This window comes from Anguilla anguilla, chromosome 16 (genome assembly GCF_013347855.1).
Source record: "Anguilla anguilla isolate fAngAng1 chromosome 16, fAngAng1.pri, whole genome shotgun sequence".
NCBI classification, from domain to species: Eukaryota; Metazoa; Chordata; class Actinopteri; order Anguilliformes; family Anguillidae; genus Anguilla; species Anguilla anguilla.
Window position 1 is genome coordinate 10981529 of NC_049216.1, and position 22101 is coordinate 11003629.

The following is a 22101-nucleotide window of genomic DNA, read 5'->3' on the forward strand; positions in this document are numbered from 1 at the left end:
TCCTCGCCGGCGGCGATGAGGAACAGGCCCCTCTCCTCGTTGGCCACCTCCCGCACGATCAGCTTCTGGAGGGAGAGCACCGAGGACCGCTGATCCTGGGGGAAGAGAGACAAGAGGGGGGAGGGGGAGAGAGGGGGGGATCACACAGCCGAACGCTGACGCATTCCTCTGCCTTAACGCCGGCTGCCTCAACTGGAGTTAATCCCCCACAAATGAGGAGCTTCATCAAACCGCTTCCCATTTCTTGGCCTAATTTTGGCCAAAAGTCAAAATATTACCCTTCAGTTACGGGCTCAAATCCAGAATTTATTTATTTATTTTCCAAATATATACTTCGAGTATGTATCTACTGCAACCTCTTCCAGGGCCAGCTGTATCAGTTTGATAGTTCAGTCCAAGCAACTGAGGTGAATATCACGCATACGTATTTTAGTTCTGTCTTTTTCTTTCGCTATTTTTAAATGCATTTTCTCACTCAGTTTCGAGGGAACCGATCTTATACCCTACGCAAGTACGCGAACGCGAATGACGACGGCAGGCCGACTCACTACGAACGCACGACTCACATACTCAACGTGCGTTCTCAGCGGAGGCAATAAATTCCCCACTGAGTCCTCAAGGGGGCGATCCAGGACAGTTTTGAAAGACTAGGCGGAAGACAGCACAAATGGAAGAAGGCAGCTTCATCCTGCTGTCACCTGCTTTAACGCCTCTCGCTGCAGCGCGTGACACTACAGCTCACACTTTAAGAATTTCAGGTCACACATTTTAGAACGCAACAGCACGTGAAACTGAAACTTTGTGTACTTACATAGGGTATGTTTTCGGTCTGAAATATAAATGTAATGCAATGTCATGTAAAGTAAGTAGCGAGGTACGTAGTAGCGAGGCACGTAGTAGCGAGGCACGTACCAGCGAGGCGAAGACGTACTTCTGGTCCTTCTCCTGCAGGAAGACGAAGACGTCGGAGAGGAGCAGGGCCTGCACGTCTGAGGGGAGAACAGGAAGCAGAGAAGCTCGTTAGAAATGCTAACATTAAAAATGCAGGCACCAACGTTAGCCAACATTTACTATGAAATAGGCACATAACTCTTGGGCCTAACGCACCCACTGTTGCCCGTTGGTTTAACAGCTGCCTGTAAAACATTACAATATACTGTATATATTATTCTGTTGCAATAACCAAGACAGAAGACATGTCCTTTTCACATCCCATCCCTGTGAGGTTTACATTTGTATTTTATTATTATTATTATTCCCAAGCAGAAATGTAACTCCCACCACTTTGTGATGTAGATTGCAAGCTTCAAAACGGTGAAGAACACTTCTGTGCATTGGCAGTTGCAAGTTGGACAGTATGGGGGGGGCAGCAGTGGAACAGTGATGGAGTGAGAAGAGAGGGGTGGAGCCCCATCCTTCAGCCGGTGATGGAGTGAGAGAGACAGAGGGAGAGGAGAGAGGGGCGGAGGGAGCCCCACCCTTCAGCCGGCCGGTGGAGGTCTTGAGCTGCAGGGGCCCGTGGTGGAGCAGCCTCCGCCCCCGCAGCAGGTCCTCGCGGGCGAACATCTGGCCGCTGTGCATGCGCATGATGGAGCGGCCGTCCGTGCGCCGGTACACCTCCCGCAGCCGCTGCTTCTGCTCCAGCTCGCTCACCCGCCGGTCCACCGCCGACGTCACCTCCCGCACCAGCCCCAGGGCCTGCGCCACCGCCGCCCGGTCCTCATCCCCCTCTGAGAGAGAGAGGGGGGGGCGGGGTGAGGAGGGGGGGGAGGAAGGGGGGCAGGGGTGAGGTGAGGAGGGGGGAGGGGAGGGCGGGGTGAGGAGGGGGGGGGGGGAGGAGGGGGGGAGGGGGGAGAGGAGAGAGAGAGAGAGGGGGGAGGGGAGAGGAGGGGGGGAGGGGAAGGGGGGGGGGTGAAGAGGGGGGGACGGGGGAGAGGGGGGAGAGAGAGAGAGAGAGAGGGGGGGGGGAGGGGAAGGGGGGAGAGGAAGGGGGGGAGGGGTGAGGAGGGGGGAGAGGGGGGGAGGGAGAGAGAGAGGGGGGAGGGGATTGGAGAGAGTGAGATAGGGGGGTGGGGTGGGGGGGGGGGGTGGGGAAGGGGGGGAGGGGTGAGGAGGGGGGAGAGGGGGGGAGAGAGAGAGAGAGGGGGGAGGGGAGAGGAAGGGGGGGGAGAGGGGGGAGAGAGAGAGAGAGAGGGGGGAGGGGGGAGAGGGAGGGGGGGAGGGGGGTGAGAGAGGAGAGAGAGAGAGAGAGAGAGGGGAGAGGGGAGAGGAAGGGGGGGAGAGGGGGGAGAGAGAGAGAGAGAGGGGGGAGGGGGGAGAGGGAGGGGGGAGGGGGGTGAGAGAGGAGAGAGGAGAGAGAGAGAGAGAGAGAGAGAGGGGAGAGGGGTGGGGGGAGAGGGAGAGAGGGGGAGAGGGGAAAGAGAGAGAGGGTTGGGAGAGAGAGGAGGAGAGAGTAATTACTTTGAACTATAGAATTTTGTAGCTCAGTGGGTTTGTTTCCATATGTAAATCCTTGGTAATGTATACAGATACTTTATCTTATGACAAAGAGTTTGAATGATGGTGGAGGGAGAAAGAGAGAAGAAGGTGAGAAAGTTATGAATGTGTGACACAAGAGAAAACAACAGAGCGAAAAACCTTAAGCAAAAACTGGTATCAAACAAGTATCATGAACAAAAAACCCTTAATCATTAATCATGACTGGTTTCCTTGAGATACGAAACTAAAACACCTCATGATGTGTGTTAAGGCAGATAAGGTAAGACTCAAGGCTCCAGCAGACAAAAATAAAGGCCGCAGACAGACACACAGACATACAGACAAACAGACACACACACACACACACACACACACACACACACACACACACACACACAATGGAAGCCAGCAGCCCGGTCACGCATCGCACAACAGCACGATTCAGCCCCTGTTCGCCACCAGAGGGCGCCCTCCCCCCCCCCCCACCTTTGGTGTTGTGCAGCAGCCTCTGCAGCAGCACGGGGTACTTGGTGATGCGCTGGGTCACCAGCAGTATGCACTCGGGGACGCCCAGGCGCCGGACCACGGGGCTGCTCATCTTCCTCTGGAACGCACAGCGAGCGCACGGTCAGGAACGCGAACGCGAACGCGAACGGAAGAGGCGTCACTGTCTGTTCCGACACCTGCTCCACACGAACGCTGTGTATCCTGCTGATGTGATGACTCATGACACATTTACGCACCTAGGTTTTCACACATCCTTAAAGATTCTCTCCGCCTACTGAACACCCTCTAATCACACCTGGGGTATCAGTACAGGAACAGAGCCCGCAGGGAAAAGCATTTGGTTGCACATTAAACCGTCCTGAAACAAAACAACCCTCTGAGAGTCATGGGAAGTGTGTGCTAGTTTCAAGTAAAGCTTTCCCTCAGGCTAAATTTGCATACGTAGTTACCAGGATATATAATCCAGAGGTATTTTCTTCAGTCATAAAAGTTTCATGATCTACAATCTCCAGTTTCATAAAAGAATATGGAGGTAAACCGCAGCTAAATTGCACTGGGAACCTTCAAAACTCCCAGGACAAATTTCCGTGAGCTTTGGCGCTCACACATTTGGCAGATTCCAAGGCTGTTAGGGCAAACTTGAGAGAAATCAAACCCCAGGCGAACTCTGGGATGAGGTGGGGGTCTCAGAGCCGAGGAGCAGTTACCTTGATGAAGGCCTGGAATCGCTTGTCTTTGGCGTGCAGCTCCTTGTAGAAGTTGAGCGCCTCCTTGTGGCGGCCGCAGAACTTGCCGTAGACTTTCTTCATGCGCTCGCCACTGCTGCCCGAGAACTGGAAGGGGGCGGAGGCAGAGGGAGCGGAGACCAATCAGACACACACAACATGGTCATGTGATACAGTAGAGACACCCTCAACCCAGTTGTGTTGGTCGACTGGTTAATGTACAAAATCTGTAGCCTGTGCTGTCAGTTACTAACTTATTAAACCAATCATCATGCCAGAAAAATCCTATTATTCTTGTAAGTCTGTAAGTCAGGCTAGCTTTCTGTTTCCCATAAAACATCTTTATCCTTTTTTGATTTCATGAAGAAGCTGCACCAAAGATTGTATATACTAACCAGATGGCCACGTCTGTAACCTTTTTATGCATCTTATTAATATTCACAAAGGGGCAATATTAAGCGTGATACCAGTGGTGCACCTATTAGTGAATATACATATGCTACAACATAGAGGCAGAAGTAGAGAGAACAGAACGACATAGAGCTGACCATCTGGGTGCTGTATGTCTGGATTAACCCTGAATCTCCCATCAATACAACATTATAATAATCGATATCTTTCAAATGAAAGTTGTGTTTTTAGCTTTACTAGTTAGCGACGAAAGCGTTCGCCCCTCACCTGTGTGACGAGCACGTCTCCGATCCTGCGGATGAGGAAGTTGGCGGTGTCGTCCCCCTCCCGCCGGGCCTCCCCCTCCTCCGGCCGGGCCTCCCCCTCCTCCGGCCGGGCTTCCCCCTCCTCCCGCCGGGCCTCCCCCTCCTCCGGCCGGGCCTCCCCCTCCTCCCGCCGGGCCTCCCCCCCCTCCCGCCGGGCCTCCCCCCCCTCCCGCCGGGCCTCCCCCCCCTCCCGCCGGGCCTCCCTCTTGCGGTCCAGCAGGCCGGCCAGGAAGCCGCTGTGGACCTCCAGCAGCTCGTCCAGCATGGGGAAGACCCGCTCCACCGTCTGCGCCTCCAGCTGCACCTCCTTCTGCAGCCCTTTGCTGAACACCTCCGACATGATCTTCAGCGTGCGCACGTGGTGCATCTCCGTCTGCACCAGCTCTGTGGGGAGGGGCAGGGGCGGGGCAGGGGCGGGGCAGAGCAGGGGGCGGGGACCTCGTCAAATACAGCTTCCCCAACAGTAACGCTACACGGACCTCAATTACTTATTCAGAAACTCTCGCTTAAAATCAAAACAACCAAACTCAGAGTGCCTCCCTTTTGGCTCCGCCCTCCCCCTAGAACACTTCTCAAACCGAGAACGTGGCCAGGGCCGTATCCGCGCACTTGCCTCCTTTTGAGTATACTTGTTGAGTACACTGGATGAGAAAGCTGTTTAGTAGACAAAGTTTTCTCTAAATGTAGTAAATGTAGTGCACTTAAAATCCCATGATGACATACTTATTTCTGGCATTTGGCAGAGTATATTCGGGAGCATACTTTTCAGAAAGCACACAACCATTTTGGTCCCATAAATATGACGTATGGCTTTGCTTTAAAAATGAGGCACAGCTTAGCCTACATTTTCCTTCAACAACAATAATGGCGACGTGTGCTTTGCCGCAAGGGCAGAACGTCTTACGACACTTCCACAGCACGGTTGGATAACAGTATAGAGGACATTTTTTGCATACTGCCCATCGCATACTAGAACATACGCATAAATAGTATGCAGGATGCTTAGTTGACATATTTTGAGGACACAGTAGTTTAGGCCACATCACAGCCCATGATGCACCTACGACATACTACAATTCACTTAAAGTAGACAAGTGAACAGGGTCACTCACACACAGGGGGAGACCAAGTCTTATTCATACAATGCTGTCACTCAACACGTGTCCAGAGCACCAGGGCATACTGTGTACACAGTACGGGAGTCTACAGCGGCCTGTGGGAGATCCCAGGCAGATCGGAGGTGAAAATGGCGGGATTCCGAATGGCTTGAAGGGGCTCATTTCACCAGCAGCACTGAGGCCTGAAATCGCCCTGGAAACCTGAGCGCTCTGTGGTCACTGCAAAACAAGCACCTTGCAGGCCGATCTGCAGCCAGCCAACCGCATGACCTCTCACCACAGCGGCCCACTTTAGTACGTCGCTTTGGATAAAAGTGTCTGCTAAATAAATAAATGTAAATGTAAATGAGCCCTGACCCACTGAACACAGGAAGAAATAGCCGAGGAAAGCTGAGCCTGGTAGGGTCTCTCTCTAGCCCCTTTTCCACCGCAGGGCCGAACGGTTCTGAGCACGGAGAGGAACGGTTCCGATGGTGTTTCCACCTGGAAACCGTTTGGCGCGGAACGATTGCAAACCGTGCCCAGCACGATATTTTCGGCATGGTTAGACAACCGTGCTCAGTGCAGCAGAACCGTTCGGGTGGGCGGGCTTAATGACGTATTCACTGATTGGTTTCACATTATGTCAGTTTTGTGACTCCGCATACGGTCTCTTCACGTCCTCTTCCGTAAGCTAGGTCAGTGGAGAAGCTAATATAAATAAAAATGCCAATCAAAAATCATATTCAGTCATAGCAACAAGATAAACCCAACAATAGCCATAAGATATACAGCAGTGAAAACGCTGCTCACTGAATAACGAAATAAACGGGACAAAGTTCTAAAAAATGATACCATATAATTCTACAGTCAATATCTGGGACTAAATATTGAATAAATAGGCTACATAACCTTACCATTGGTTTTACGTGTAGAGATGTCCCTTTTGAGACCGAGTGGTCATATATTGTCTTGGACAATCCGTTTATGAAATATATTTCGCGCATTTTTGATGCCTGGGTACATTCAAAATAGCTGTGCATGATACCACACGTATCGCTTACGGCGCTGTTGCCATTTTTAGTACAGTCTGGTTTGATTGACAATTCATTTATTCAGTAGGCGGGAGTATAAGCTTTCTATCGATGTATAACATGTCTAATTCTGCTTTTGGAATAGCGTTTTATAGGTCAGCGTAACCGAAAATTTTCTTATCATCGCATTCACTTACGCATTAAGACGCTGCACCTAACGAAACGGTTCGGCCCTACAGTGGAAAAGCAGCTTCTGTCTCACAGTTTGTCTACCTCTGCAGGCAAAGCGATTACACGCATTAAGAATGCTCTGGTGTGAGCAAACACTGACCCCTTGACCCCGTGACCCCTGAACCCTGGCAAAGGCTGAAACCCCTCCTACCGTAGATCACATCCTGTCTCTTAATGACGTCCTTGCGGAGCTGCTTCAGGTACTTCTTGCCCACGGTGAAGGTCCAGGATTCGGGCTCCAGCTCCTTCGCCTCCGCCTCGAACTCGCCCATCAGCTGGCTGTCCATCATCTCCGTCCCTGTGTCAGACGGACGGACGGACGGTTACACCTGGCCGAAAGCTCCACAGAGATCAAACATCCGGAAGGGAATGGACTTCGCTGTGCACGTACGGTAATATGCGCTACTGCGTGCAACAACGCGAGTCTCACAAATGAACATCCCAGGACCCAACTTACAGCAGTCAAGACCAACAGAAGACTGAAGAGCAAACTGGAGCTTTGCAGTCAGCAGCCCCCAGTAGGTCTGTCCCACTCTTCAGCAGGGCTATAGTGCTTTAGCCCCTGTCTGAAGCCCGGTAATGGGAGGGGAGGGGGGGGGGGGGGGCACTGACCAGGTACCACGCTGGGAGGGCACACAGCGAGCTCGCCTTCGTCTGTGAGGGACTCGGGGGGGGGCGGGGGCACTGACCGGGTACCACGCGGGGAGGGCAGACAGCGAGCTCACCTTCGTCTGTGAGGGACTCGGGGGGGGCACTGACCGGGTACCACGCGGGGAGGGCAGACAGCGAGCTCACCTTCGTCTGTGAGGGACTCGGGGGGGGCACTGACCGGGTACCGCGCGGGGAGGGCAGACAGCGAGCTCACCTTCGTCTGTGAGGGACTCGGTGGACTCGTTGACCTTGCTGGTCTGGTTCAGAGAGTCCGTGGACTGGGACAGGTAGCGCAGGCTTTTCAAAGGGATCTCGTCCAACCCCGGGCTGCGGGGGCGGGACCAAGGGCGGAGGATCAGGAGGACAGGAACATAATGAGGTTAGCTGGAGTAGCGTATACAGCTAATTGATGGGCAGGGGGATATAGAGGAGGTGGGGTTTAGCGCTGAGTGATGGGCAGGGGGAGGCAGGGAAGGTGGGGTTAAGGGCTGAGTGGCAGGCAGGAGGAGACAGAGGAGGTGGGGTTTAGGGCTGAGTGGCAGGCAGGGGGAATGCAGAGGAGGCGGAGTTTAGGGCTGAGTGGCAGGCAGGGGGAAGCAGAGGAGGCGGAGTTTAGGGCTGAATGGCAGGCAGGGGGAAGCAGAGGAGGCGGGGTTTAGGGCTGAGTGGCAGGCAGGGGGAGGCAGAGGAGGCGGGGTTTGGGGCTGAGTGGCAGGCAGGGGGAAGCAGAGGAGGCGGAGTTTAGGGCTGAGTGGCAGGCAGGGGGAAGCAGAGGAGGCGGAGTTTAGGGCTGAGTGGCAGGCAGGGGGAAGCAGAGGAGGCGGGGTTTAGGGCTGAGTGGCAGGCTCACCCTGCGATGTTGCTGACTGAGATGCTCTTGGACAGGTTAGTGCTGCAGAACGGTCTGATGCTGCTGGGTCTGCGTGAGCCGTCCACATCTGCAGCCTGCACCGCCCACGGCTGCTCCCTCTGGGCTGCGGCTGATAAAAAATACAGTCATTATACAGGTATAAATATATATGCACAGACAATATATACATATTACACATATATACACTCACTATTCATGCATAAATACATATGCTCACACAATATATACACATTACACATATATACTCATTACACATGCATACATATATATGCTCACACAATATATACACATTACACATGTATACTCATTACACATGCATACATATATATGCTCACACAATATATACACATTACAGATATGTACACACACATACTCACATTATACATGCATGAATATACATGCACAGACAACATATACACATTACACATATGTGCACAGACATACACACATTATACATGCATAAATATGTATGAACACACAATATATATACATTACACTTATGTACACACACATGCACACATAATACATACACATGAAACATCACATTACAACTTGTATATACATATACTCACACAATGCATACACATATATTACAGCTAAATACACACACAAAACACATACAGACACATACAGTTCATACATAGAGACACCTGTACTGACAAGGGTAAGATATAAATAATTTCAGAGGAAAGATATTATATTAGTATGAACATCGATGTGTACATCGATACTCGATGAAGGTCATTGCGACCGAAACTCAATAAATTATTGGGAGCTTATGATTTCGATGTGTGTAAATTTTTCCTTTTTGTTATGAATAATTTAAAGTGAAAAATGACAGAACTTACATTTGCATCTCAAAATGCCTGGATCTGGTACAGCAAACTGCTGTTTCTGAAGCTGGGAGACAAGAGAAAGACTTGTTTTAAAATACATAATGCAATATTATAAATATTCTCATTATATCATCTTTCACACAAACAGCAAGACACAACAAGAGACATAGAGAGAGAAAGAGAGAGAGAGGGAGTTAGAGGGAAAGAGAGAGAGAGAGAGAGAGAGGGAAGGAGCGAGAGAGGTGTAGAGAGAGAGAGAGGAAAGGAGCGAGAGAGAGAGAGGAGAGAGCGAGTGTCGAGAGAGTGAGAAAGAAAGAGAGAGAGGTGTCAAGAGAGCGATGACAGTGTGAAAGAGAGAGAGAGAGAGAACATCACCTCATTCACCTTCATCTTGGTCCTGGTGCAGGCAGGCAGAGTTTCCCTGCAGGGTTTATGAACATGTGCATTGCAGTCTGATAAAAAAAAACAAAAAACAGAAGCACATCATTTCTGCTGTGAGAAGCCAGGGCTGGGATTACAAAAAATCTACACAGAACCTTTCCACTGGAACCTCTATTAATACACACCCTTGCTGACAGGTCATACAAGGAGGAGGAAACCATCATTCAGCGTAGACGGAAAACTGCACTGAATCACCACAGATACTTCTGGGTCGAACAGATTTATCCCCTACTGTACCTGATAACACACAGGGAGAACCCCGCCCCCACCTCAACCTCTCCCTAGAAGTCCATCAATCAAGCAGAATCACTCGGTTCAGTGCTTTGAGATTGCTGCAATAGCAGTAACTATAGTACTAATGAACCACCTTGAAGAGAGCCAACAGGCTGAATATAATCATAAAGAGATACAGCTGTTTTGTCTAAGTAGACCCTACAGACCACCTGAATAGAAATCACAAGAAATACATTACACTATTTTACAAATACATTATATATATCTATATTGGCCAAATGTACAGTAAATTCTTTGAATACACTGCACACTGTCCAAATACACTACAAATCACCAAAATACACTATCACACAGCACGCCACTTCAGATATTTTCTTCTGTAGACAGCAGACGGCCGAATTGTTGTGAATTTCACCACAGATTCACTTCCTGTTTTCTACTGCGTTTCCCATTTATCAGGAAAAGCGACATCAGCTTCTGTCTCACTCTGAAGCGGCACCACGTTTCGCAGACATAACAGGAAATAGCCCCGCTGCTCCTGGTGACAATTTCAACAAGGACGCCAGGAAGCCATGAAACCACAGAACACCCTAGCGCGATTAGCTGCTGCAGAGCGCTTGACACATGTGAAAGCATGCTCCGGTCCGACACAGTTAATCTGTGTGATCCGAAATACAGCCACCTTTCCCCACGCATGCACAAACACTGAGTAATCAAGATCAATGTATAATGTAGAACATTCTAGATTACAGAAGCATCCAATTATAGATGAGTATTACTTATATAACATTGGTTTTACACAAAACCTAGCTATCTCCAAAAAACTATATTCTCCATGTTCTAGCTCAGAATGCTAGTCACAGAGGGATTTGTGCCACTGTTACAGCAACATTGTCGAGTCTTGAGACCTTTACAGTACATATAGCAGGACGAGGACTTCTGCTACACGTAACAAAATGACAGAAGATGGACATTTGCATTCTGGCAATAAGCTAAAAGAATAGCTTATAAAATACACTCGTCTGCCTTAATTCCTGGATAAACAACACAGAATTAACAGAGACCCCTGGTGGAAAGTAAAGAAAAAGCAGGTGCTTTTCTGGCTCTTACTGGTGCAGTTGAATGCCTCCTTTGCGGTGATGGTTTTGTGGCACTGGTGACACTGCACGGGGGCGGAGCTTACGGCACTGAAGACATGTCCGTTCAATGTTCGCTTGTCCCTCTCTTTCACCTCTTTTTCTTTTTCTTTGCCTCTGTTCTTTTCCTTCTCTTTCTCCTGAGCAGAAAGCACAATAAAAACATAGGTTAAAGCCATTGGGAGCAAAAAAAAAATGGCCTGGAATCAATCAACATTCTTTTACTTTAATTGAGGAAGAAGTCACTAGATACTAGGGCATCCTGCTTATGAGATGTATTCGTACTACAAATCCCAGCAGCTTCTTGTGCTAAATGACAAATGTCAAAACCTGATCTTATTTTTATCTTCAATCAACCATACAGATGCACACAAATCTACAGATTACTAACTTACAGTATTGGAGATAATTAGGTATATAACACGTCTATTTGTAACAGGTATATATACACAGCATGTATGTGCATTTGTGTGTGTACATATTACTTATTTTTCAGATTATGTTAATTTGTACAATTACTTTAGCTTTTCTAACATGGGGGAGTACGTATAAAAAGAACGGTAATTCCTACAAGAATCACCTGATATGGACATAAATCATCAAATTAACGCTGACAGTCTGCACTTTAACCTCATATTCATTGTTTTATTTCAAATCTAATGTGCTGGAGTACAGACCCAAAGCAACAAAAATCAAGGCACCGTCCCAATACCTTCTCATTTAACTATATATATATATATATATATATATATATATATATATATATATATATATACAATTGTGAAGAACAGAAAAGGAAATAAGTGACCTGTATGAAATTCAGATTTAAAAAATAGATGAAGGACAAGGTTTTAAAGCTCGTGTTTTCATAGGGAAATGGGTAGAGTACCACGCAGCATATATTTGAAAAGCTGTAGAAATGCAGAATGCTCGCAGCACACTGCGCAGGGCAGTCGTCAGCGTGACTGTTTGAGCAGGAGTGATTTCCAGCAGGATTCTGACACCAACCCCGCCCCAGCTCAAAGGAAATGTTAAATGCAGCTTTTCCCATTTAAAATCTACACCCGATAGTCATGCGGAAAAGCTGCAATCCACACGATTATCTCCCGACTAGACGTCTGCTTAAACAGCCCTTTGCAGTGTTGTTTTAGTGCACAAACGGCAGCATTTACTGATATTATCAACCCGCAGTAGTTTTCATTATTTCTCTGTCTCCAACCTCCATCACCATTATCTTTCTATCTTTCTTCCTTTTATTATGACTGCATGCACAACTGGCATATTTCCATGAAGATATGACACCATACTGACTGACAGCCCGTGCTCTGGCAAAGCACTTAGCAGCTGCTGACAGTGAGTCAAAGGAAAAGCACAGCATGCTGAAAATAGAGTGAATGTGTGATATTAACACAAAGCAGACACAACATCCACCTCCGCGCACCTCTCGTCCAGATTAAATGTCAAACTTCAGACAAACTCCTCTCACCATTGTGTGCGGGGGGCCAGCACCACATGTGACAGTTTCCAGAAAAATAACCCAACATGAGTACATTAAAAGCACCATCAAGCCAAAATGGCTGCACTTTTACACACAAACCGGAAGCCAAATGCTATATCTAGGAGAAGGGGGAGGGATTCTAATTAAAATGGAAGCGCAAACCATGACACAAAAAAATCTTGAAGAGAAAACTGAAAAAGAGAGACAAAGAGCGAACAGAATTGTATTTAACAAAGAAACAAAGAAACAAAAACAGTGCAGGTTCTTTTAGTTTGCGACTAAATCAAGTATGGTGTTAATATTGATAAATGTGACATAATGAACTCTGAATCACTATCAGTCTTACAGGATTTTTATGTGAATTTAAAAGCCATAATGTCTACAAAGAAAATAGGAAAGAGCAGTTGCCATTTTGTTTCAGACGACACCCTGAATGCCTACTGCCTACAGTAAAGCATCGCAATCTCATGGTTCGTGGTGGCCAGGAAACCAAACTGGTTTCCTGAATGCTGGTGTTGATAAAACGAAGCAGTTTTCACAGAGCTGCAAAAACCGCGTCTAGATTCCCCGAAGAGGGAGAAACCACGGCTCACCCCAAACTTCCTGCTTCACCCCCCCCCCCCCTCACCCCAAGAGTGATGCGATAAAGCCTTCATCTAACTGCAGGATCTGAGAGCTCCTCTATCATCGACATCTCCACACCAACGCAATATCCACAGCAGAGCCTTCAGAAGTCACACTACAGAAACCACTGAGCCCTGTAACTGCTCTGATGTCAATACAGATTACAGGGTTTCTTTTTTAAACAACCTGTCACAGGCTCAATTAGGCCACAGGTCAATTAGAACTAAGGACCGGTCCCATCAGTGCAGAATCCACTATAAGTTCAGAAGGACACAGACTGTACTGGCACACATGCTGGTTACAGGGTTTTGAGTGAGCACCTTCTAGTTTTTTGTGTTGAACTGGGCCTCTTCTCACAAAAGCAATTTGTGAAAATTTCCAAGCCCCTGTTCTACAACCAGTGCTCTGGTGCCGTTACACTGGTTTGGACAAAACTGGAAGCTGGTCACTGATGCTAGAACAGTCTTTAATATGGAGTTCACCATAAGTTTTGTCAATCCTGGAGGCTGATCATAGCGACATAGGGGGCGACATAGCTCAGGAGGTAAGACCGATTGTCTGGCAGTCGGAGGGTTGCCGGTTCAAACCCCGCCCTGGGCGTGTCGAAGTGTCCTTGAGCAAGACACCTAACCCCTAACCCCTAACTGCTCTGGCGAATGAGAGGCATCAATTGTAAAGCGCTTTGGATAAAAGCGCTATATAAATGCAGTCCATTTACCATTTACCATGATCACTGATTCCAGAACAGTGTTTCATATGGAGTTCCCCCCAATTTTGGCCAAATCTCGAGGCTTGTTACTGACCCCTCAAGAGTGTGACTTTTGAGTTCCCCACAGTTGGGCCAGTGCAGGAGGGTTTTTTTTGGGGCAAGCTCACCTTGGTCTTCTTGTACATCTTGCTCCTGATGTAGCTGAAGGTGCGCCCCACCTTGGTGGCGCTCTTCCCCTCCTCACCAGCCCTCAGGGGCCCCGGGGCCTCTTCTGAGATGCTGTGCAGGAGCAGGAGGGGCCACGTTTAAAAAAACCACACCCCTAACTTCACTCCACCCACACAGCACAAGCCCACTTATGTTTACTGTCATGAAGCAATGCCAGGGCAATTACAGAAGCACAGGGCATATCTGCCACAGTAAGGGGAAAGGGGGTCGGGGCTACAGACAGACACACCCACAGAAATTCACTGAGGGGTGTAAGGATCTGGACAGACGGACTGAGGGTTTGCAGGTCTGAGACCTTGGGGCAAGAAAACCTAAACCTGAAACTGAAAGCTCCTCTGAGAATGAATGCCTAACAAGGAAATAAAGAATGTAAGGCTGCCGGTGAAGTAAATCAACATGAGAAGACTCACCGTTGAGCCGAAGAGCTGGAGACGCTGGAGGAAGACCTCATTCCTGGAAGGGAAGAGGAAACGCAGCGATCAGAGCAGCTGGAGGTGCTGGTTCTCACCAGTAGCTGATAGCTAACAACTCACCTTCCAGCCATTAACTCCCCCAATAACTCACCGTCCTGCTCCCTCTGGTTGATGGCCGACAGGGACACTGACTTGGAGAGGGGCAGGGTCATGGAGCCATGGATACGCTTTTTAGGGCGGAACACTGCCGATATCTGTAACCCAGAGGAACAAATGCACTTTCGATTTGATTGACATTTTTTAAAACAACAAAGGTTGTCTCCCCCAGCTGCAATTACTACCTCTGGCCCATAGGTGGCAAAAAGGGAGCCACACAGTCAAGCGACTGTGAAGAACGATCGGCCAAATCAAATCAAACGGGGTCTTGGAGTCGCGGCTGGGTGATTCAGCTGATCATGAACGGCCATTACCTGATTCTAGTGATAGTAGATGGTGATTGGTCGATGCAGGTTACCGTAAATGGGGAGCAGCCGATTAAAGTGACTGGGGATGGCAGCTGGTTGGTTACCTGTCGGCCCAGGCTGTTGCTACGCTGCCCCAGCTCCTCCCCCAGATCGTCCTCCGTCAGCGAGGCCGCGGACCCCCTCTCCGCGCTCCGGGGGCGGGGCGCCAGGCCGCGGCACGGGGCCGTCGCCCGCCGTCTGAGGCGGTCCCTCGTACCGTCGCCGTCCGTGGACAGGCCCTCCAGGCTGTAACTGCAGCCGAACACACAGAGGGAGGCGGGCGGTTGGGGCGATGCTGAAGTCTAGAATCGGGGGCGGGCACGGCCACATCTGACGACAGCTCGCCGCGGCGGGTCTCCCGCAACACGCTAACGGTTCCCCTCTGTTCACAAACCAGGAACATCACAGAGCCCGCAAAGCTGTGGGAAACCCCGCAAAGCGTACGGATCACATGACGTAACCTGCAACCGCAGGACTACAGATCCGGGCTGCCATTACACAGAACGCAGGACTCGGGGTGTTATTTTTACACTTTTGACGTTCAGCAGATTCTAAGGGCGCGCTCACAAAGACACTCAGCTGGTGAGGTGAGATCTTATCTCGCGTCTAAAGACGGAACAGAGACCAGAGGAAATGTGTCAACGAGCCGAACGGCTCAGACGACCGCCGGATTGAGACACACGGCGATGCGTCCCAGTCACGGGCCGCTATCTGCCAGTGGACCGTGTGAAGTTTAAACCAACCACATCCTGGCACTGTTTTGCAATTCATTTTCAGTTCTATAACCTCACCAAAATACATTTTCAGGCATTCAATACGCTGAAAATGTAAAGGACAATTGCATTTCTTTTTAAATGACTAAATCTTAAACTCGCTGGAACCTGTCATTGACCAAAACACAACTACTCACTGACTGACATCCAAACATTCGCTGAACAAAACACAACCAACTCACTGACCAACCTACAAACATTCACAGGACGAAACACAAACATTCACAGGACGAAACACAATCATTCACTGAACAAAACAATTGTTCACTTAACAAAACACAATCATTCACTGAACAAAACACAATCGTTCACTGAACAAAACACAATCATTCACTGAACAAAACACAATCGTTCACTGAACAAAACACAGCAATTCACTGACCGAATCACAAGCATTCAGTGAACACGGTGCATCCCTGTGTTGAATGCAAACAGGCCGTAAAGCGTAAACTGAAAACAGCAATACACTGTACTGTAACAACCACTGGAAATGTGCCAGCATTATATTAGTCATATTTCATACAGGACTAATAAAAGCATTTTTTTCTAAATGCAAATAGCAGTAAAGAGCGTCAGTCAAAGATATTAAATGCCTTGTGAAAGACAGTCCAGCTCACCTGGAATCTGGCTCGGTCACGTAGATGACAATATTGGTCATTTTTACTGCAGGTGCCAGTGAAAGACTGTCATAATATACATTTACAGAGGACTGACACTGTGGCACACAGACGCTCTCTCTGTCTGTCTTTCTCTATTTCCCTTTTTCTCTCTTGCTCTTTCTTTATCTCTCTCTCTCTTTCTCTCTGTTTCTCAACACACATGCATGCACTACAGAAGCAAACTGTGACAAGTGTCAGACTGTCAGAGCTAAACTTCAGCTGAGAGAAAGAGAGTGAGAGAGGGGGGAGGGAGCACACACACACACTCAACCACACAGTGCTTGACAATGTCATGTATTCACGTAGTTTTCTCTACCACCTATCTCTTTTACAGGTGGGTTAATCCCAAGAGATAATTTTTTGTGTTTCGTGTTAACTGAACTGATCATCGATAAGCAGGGTATTCATAAAACTCGGTACTGAGACAGTCACTTTATTTACTTTAAAATGCCGTACAAAAACAAAGTTCCTGTACTGCCCACAGTAGCGATATGGTATCGGTCATTTGAAGACCATGTTTATTATATCATTTACATGGCATTTACAGTTTATGTTTTTTTTTACATTTTACGGGTTGCCAGTCAGAACCTGAGGTGAATATCCATGTCAAACCTCCAGCTTTCCTGTTTTGAAATGAAATGGCATTTATTTATTTTCTTGTCAATTTAAAATAATCAAGTATCTCTATCTCGTGTCATAATGAACACTTCAAATGAAAAAAAAACGTGACTGCACAGGGTCTAAGAATCTGTCTGTTCATGCGTGTCACTTTTTAGCAGGAGATAAACACATGCACAAATAAGTATACTGAGTGGATAGGGTAGGCTAATAATTGATGACTAGCCCAATCCGGATGACATTAGAATCTGTGGATCAGCAAAGTGCCCACTCAGAACTAAAGCCCATGAATAAATGCATGCCCAGTCAGTGACAGTATAAAAATATATCATTTCTAAAGGGCAGAATTTAGAAATAATACCTTCTCCTCTGAAATGTTGGCATTCCTTTTGCCAGACTCCCAGATAATCTGAAAATGAAGAAGGAAAAAATGATTAGACGAGGTGAGAGGGATCTCAATGTACTATAACAACATATGAATTAACACACAAGAGCATTAACACATGAATTAACAAGTCCAAGGGTAATCAGAAGATAACTGATTTATATCAGACATTTACCAAAATGCCCGTTGGCTAATTTGAAGGGGAATTACATATCAGAATCAGAATCAAAATCAGAATTAGAATCAGAATCAGAATCAGAATCAGAATCAGGTTTATTGCCAAGTAGGTTTTCACATACAAGGAATTTGCTTTGGTCTGATGATGCATAACAATAAACATAAAATAAACATAGTGCAATAAACATAGTGCAAACAATAAACAGTAAACATAGTGCAAGGATAAACATAGTGCAAGGGGAAAAGTGTTATAAGAATAAGTACAAGTGCGGTATGTCTGTTTGGTGTCCGTGGGGGTCGGGATAACAGTCAGTGTCAGTGGGGGTCCCAGGCTTTGTTTATGAGGCCAGCTGCAGTCGGAAAGAAACTGTTCTGTACTGCACGCATGATTTCTAATTGGGCAGAGTGGTCATGACATGATGGTCACTGTAGATGACATGGGAGCTAAGACAGGAAACAATGTTGTAGAAATAGGCTTGAAAATCAGTGAACTGGTACGCATAGCGTGCTGCAGGAGTTCAGACCTGTATCCTTTTCCAGAAAATTCTCACTCCATCAAGGAATTGGGCCAAGGAGACCCTTCCCTAAATGACTCCTTTCCAACATGCTGGACTACCAAAAAACTGAGTTTCCCAATCCTCATCCTTGAAACCTCTAAAACACTTCCCTCCAACACAGCCAATGTATATCCAGACAGGTGAGTAGAGAGGGTAGGGAAGATACTCAAATCTGGCCCTCAAATCCAAATATATACTCAAATGATACTCAAATCCGCTAATCCCTGGTTTCCTTGTCTCCCAGGTAATTAACTCAATAATGTGTGCTACTTACTGGCCAGACTGCCTTTACACCTGAATCTCAGGTAAAAGGAGGGTTGATATGAGTAACAAGGGTGTAGAGGGTTTCCATGAGTTGTTTTGTGAGTTGTGATATGTGTGAGATCTAGGTGTGGTTTGGGTATGGTGGGGATGCAGTGCGGGGTGGGGATTGAGTATGGTATGGGTATGGTGGGGATGCAGTGAGGGGTGGGGATTGAGTATGGTATGGGTAGGGTGAGGGTGTGGTTTGGGTATGGTGGGGATGCAGTGAGGGGTGGGGTTTGAGTATGGTATGGGTGTGGTGAGGGTGTGGTTTGGGTGGGGTATGGTGGGGATGCAGTGCGGGGTGGGGATTGAGTATGGTATGGGTGTGGTGAGGGTGTGGTTTGGGTGGGGTATGGTGGGGATGCAGTGCGGGGTGGGGATTGAGTATGGTATGGGTAGGGTGAGGGTGTGGTTTGGGTATGGTGGGGATGCAGTGAGGGGTGGGGTTTGAGTATGGTATGGGTATGGTGAGGGTGTGGTTTGGGTGGGGTATGGGTGGGGTTTAGACCCACCTGCGCTGACTGATCTCTGCCTCTCCCTCAGGGCTCCTCCCGGGCCCCCAGCTGTGTCGGCGGAAAGGGGAGGGGGAGCGGGCGGGGCAGAGCAGGAGGGCGGAGCCAGCGGGCACCTCCGTCAAGCGGTCCTTCTCCTCCTCCTCCCCCGCCCCTGCTGCCCCTGCCCGTTGCACCTCCTCCGAACTCCAGCTCCTCCTCCCCCCCACGCTGCATTCAGGGGCGGAGGCAGGAGGCCCAAGGCTTGCAGCGTCATCATTGGACGAGCAGGAAACTGACACTTCGCTCACACTGTCCCCCGACACCAACTCTACCTCCACCTACAAACACAGAGAGAGAGAGACAGCGAGGCAGTCAGCCGAAATAGGTCTGCGGTGTGGTACACGTCATAGGTTCGATTCCCAGGTGAGATACTGTTCCCCTGAGTAATGCACTTAAACCTCAATTTAACTTTGAATTCTTCAGAAAATGTATCTAGCCGTATCTAAGTGTCTGTTAAATGTTCAAATGTAAAGTAAATAGAAAAAGGGATGTCAATCTACACCACGAGAGGAAGGAACTTTGTCTTCATGCGATCTGCAAGTGTGTCAACACTTATCTTAAACACCGTGGGTGAGCTCACGCTGACTTTAATCTACTTCAGTAAAACACCACAGCAGCCTGAGGGAGAGAGGCCCGTCCCCTGACCACCGCTCGGCCTTACGGTCACCGGTCATCACCGCGGTCCTTCGGTCAGCTGCGTGACCCGCGCGGCACCTGAGCAGCCCGGCTGCAGGGTCGCAGGGGGAAGAGAAGCGACCGTTCGACTGCGCTGCGTTTCGCACGAAGACGCGCACTGGCATGCGCTTCCCAGGCAGCGATGCCAGATTTGAAAACAGAGAACCCGCCCAAAGTCACTTTTCCCCCCATGCACAATAACATTAAGAAGTGGCCCAATCGGGCGGGAATCCACCCAATCTGGCAACGGCACTTCCAGAGCCGGCCGAGGAGAGCGGCGCCTCCAGAGCCGGCCGAGGAGAGCGGGGCCTCCAGTTTCTGCCGGGCGTTCCAACTTTGCGGGAAAAAAAAGCTGGAACGGTGAAGCAAAAGTGGAAGTTCGGGGGCCTCGCCGGGGGATGGGGACGGAGCGTTCCCCGCGAGCCGCTCGCCGCGGCGGGAGCGCTAACGGCGTGAGACGGGCCAAACCCGCCGTCCCCGCCCCCCTCCCCCTCCCGCTGCGTAACCGGAGAGCGGCGTGCCGGGGGAACGGGCGCAGGGGCCCCCGCGTGCTCGTTAAAGCCGGCTGGCGGTTTTTTTCGGGGCGGCGGGGACGCGCGCCAGCCCCGAATGCCGCTGCTTAACGACCCGGGAGCTCGGGCTTTTTTTTTTTACGAGGGGCGGGGCCCCGGGAGAAAGTTCCAGAACCGGTGACTCAGCGCCGAGCCCACGAGGCGCGGAAAAACACTCACGCTACGCTACGCAGCGAACATTCCTCCTCCACAAAAACAAACTCTGCCTCGCTGAAAAAAACCGAACTGAGTCCCTTTACTCCGTACGCAGAGGCTCGAGGTCACATGACGCCAGCGGAGGGCGCTCTGGCATCCATCACCAGCGACTTGTTCGCGAACCCGCCTCGTCGCCGAAAGGGAAGGGGAAGCGCGCGTCGCTGGTGCTGGGATGTGAAGTTCGGTTTGTTTTGGTGCCCAGAGCAGCCACGCAAAAGCATCGCTGTGTTCGTTTGCAACCAGGAGACGAATGCTTCTTTTCCGGATTCTGTGACCACGTTGCCGGTATTTTGATGCCCTGACGAAGGTCTTTGACCGAAAGCCTGCCATTAAAAAGACACATTTTTTTTGCAATACTCTCAGTGCGCCCTCAGGCTTTTATTACACTGCACGGTTCTATCTTCGGGTTGCACCTGAGCAGTTGTCGGACGTGCGGACAATTCTTCTACCGTGACCGCGGCCGAGCCGAGCTGAGATTGGGACGTCCGGGAAACGTTACCAGGACTTCTCCGCGGTTAGGCCATCGACCCCGACCCGCCCCCACCCCCCGACCCCCAAATAGCGTGACCTCACCTTTGGCAATGCGCTGTACACCCCTGCGTCAGCGGCGAAGAAGCCGTCGCCGTCGCTGCCCGAGTCGCGCCAGGTGAGCGACGCGCTGCTTCCTGTGCTCCGAGGGGCCGGGCGCGGAGAGGATTCTGGGATGGAGAGAAGGGGGCGGGGTCAGCAGGTCACCTGAACTAATCCCCAGAAACTCGCGCCCAGGGGAGCACGCCACTCACACACAAACAGACAGACGCGAAAACGCCGAACGGACGCGCGATGGTCGCGTGGCGGCGGGTGAGGAAACGAGCCGCACAGGACGTGACATCGGACGGGAGATAGCGACGGCGAGGCTTCACAGGTGACACTTTCACACGCAGATCTCTCTGAGTCAGCCCCCCGCCCTCACCTGGCTGCTCTGAGCTCCGCTTCTCCGCCTGAGCCGCGTCTGCGCACAGAGGGGAGGGGCGGAGAGAGTCGCCCTCTCTGTGGATCTGAAAGAGAGGGAGAGAGAGGGAGAGAGTCAGAGAGAGAGAGAGAGAGAGAGAGTTTTTGTGTGAGTGTGTGTGCGTGAGAGAGAGTGTGTGTGTGTGTGTGAGTGCGCGTTCTTTGTACATCCCCTCAGTTAAAGCCAATCACAGTGACTGCCCACAAACACTAACCCGTGTCCAAATGCTGATTAAACCCAACCACACGCATTAGAAATGACTGCCTGTGGCATTAAAATGAAACTGCTTCGCCACTAACCACTGCTGCGCATACCAGCAGCAGCCCAATAAAGCTTCCTCCGGCTTCAGTGCATTTCTGAACTGCCTGAATCAGAACCAGCCCATTTCACTAAACCTGGTCCATGTGGCCTTTTAAGAGCTGAGCGGAGGGACCAGCCACTTAGTGTCAGACATACAGTATTCAATCCACACTGCTGCAGATTTCCAATACACTAGAAATGATCACAGTCTGATCTGGGGTCAGTGCTGTTAAACTGATCTAGAGTCAGTCCTTTTAGACTGATCTGGGGTCAGTGCTGTTTCAGTCTGATCTGGGGTCAGTGCTGTTGCAGTGTGATCTGAGGTCAGTGCTGTTTCAGACTGATCTGAGGTCAGTGCTGTTTCAGACTGATCTGAGGTCAGTGCTGTTTCAGTCTAATCTTGGGTC

At 49.5% G+C, this 22101-nt stretch overlaps 1 protein-coding gene across 1 annotated transcript in view; it reads right to left on the reverse strand.

Moving 5' to 3' along the window:
* LOC118215196 (A-kinase anchor protein 13-like) overlaps positions 1-22101 on the reverse strand; it is a 42491-nt gene that overhangs the window by 7827 nt on the left and 12563 nt on the right. The window contains exons 3-23 of the mRNA XM_035395682.1: positions 21356-21440; positions 20977-21101; positions 18920-19239; positions 17344-17391; positions 14998-15184; positions 14581-14683; positions 14427-14469; positions 13956-14067; positions 10932-11097; positions 9522-9598; positions 9159-9210; positions 8290-8419; positions 7654-7766; positions 6940-7086; positions 4626-4810; positions 4389-4478; positions 3693-3818; positions 2965-3082; positions 1479-1730; positions 913-989; positions 1-95 (exon numbers count right to left, since the gene is read on the reverse strand). The exon at positions 1-95 is cut by the window's left edge and continues 87 nt beyond it. Coding sequence (XP_035251573.1) covers positions 1-95; positions 913-989; positions 1479-1730; positions 2965-3082; positions 3693-3818; positions 4389-4478; positions 4626-4810; positions 6940-7086; positions 7654-7766; positions 8290-8419; positions 9159-9210; positions 9522-9598; positions 10932-11097; positions 13956-14067; positions 14427-14469; positions 14581-14683; positions 14998-15184; positions 17344-17391; positions 18920-19239; positions 20977-21101; positions 21356-21440 — 2651 coding nt within the window. The remainder of the gene's footprint in view (positions 96-912; positions 990-1478; positions 1731-2964; positions 3083-3692; positions 3819-4388; positions 4479-4625; positions 4811-6939; positions 7087-7653; positions 7767-8289; positions 8420-9158; positions 9211-9521; positions 9599-10931; positions 11098-13955; positions 14068-14426; positions 14470-14580; positions 14684-14997; positions 15185-17343; positions 17392-18919; positions 19240-20976; positions 21102-21355; positions 21441-22101) is intronic.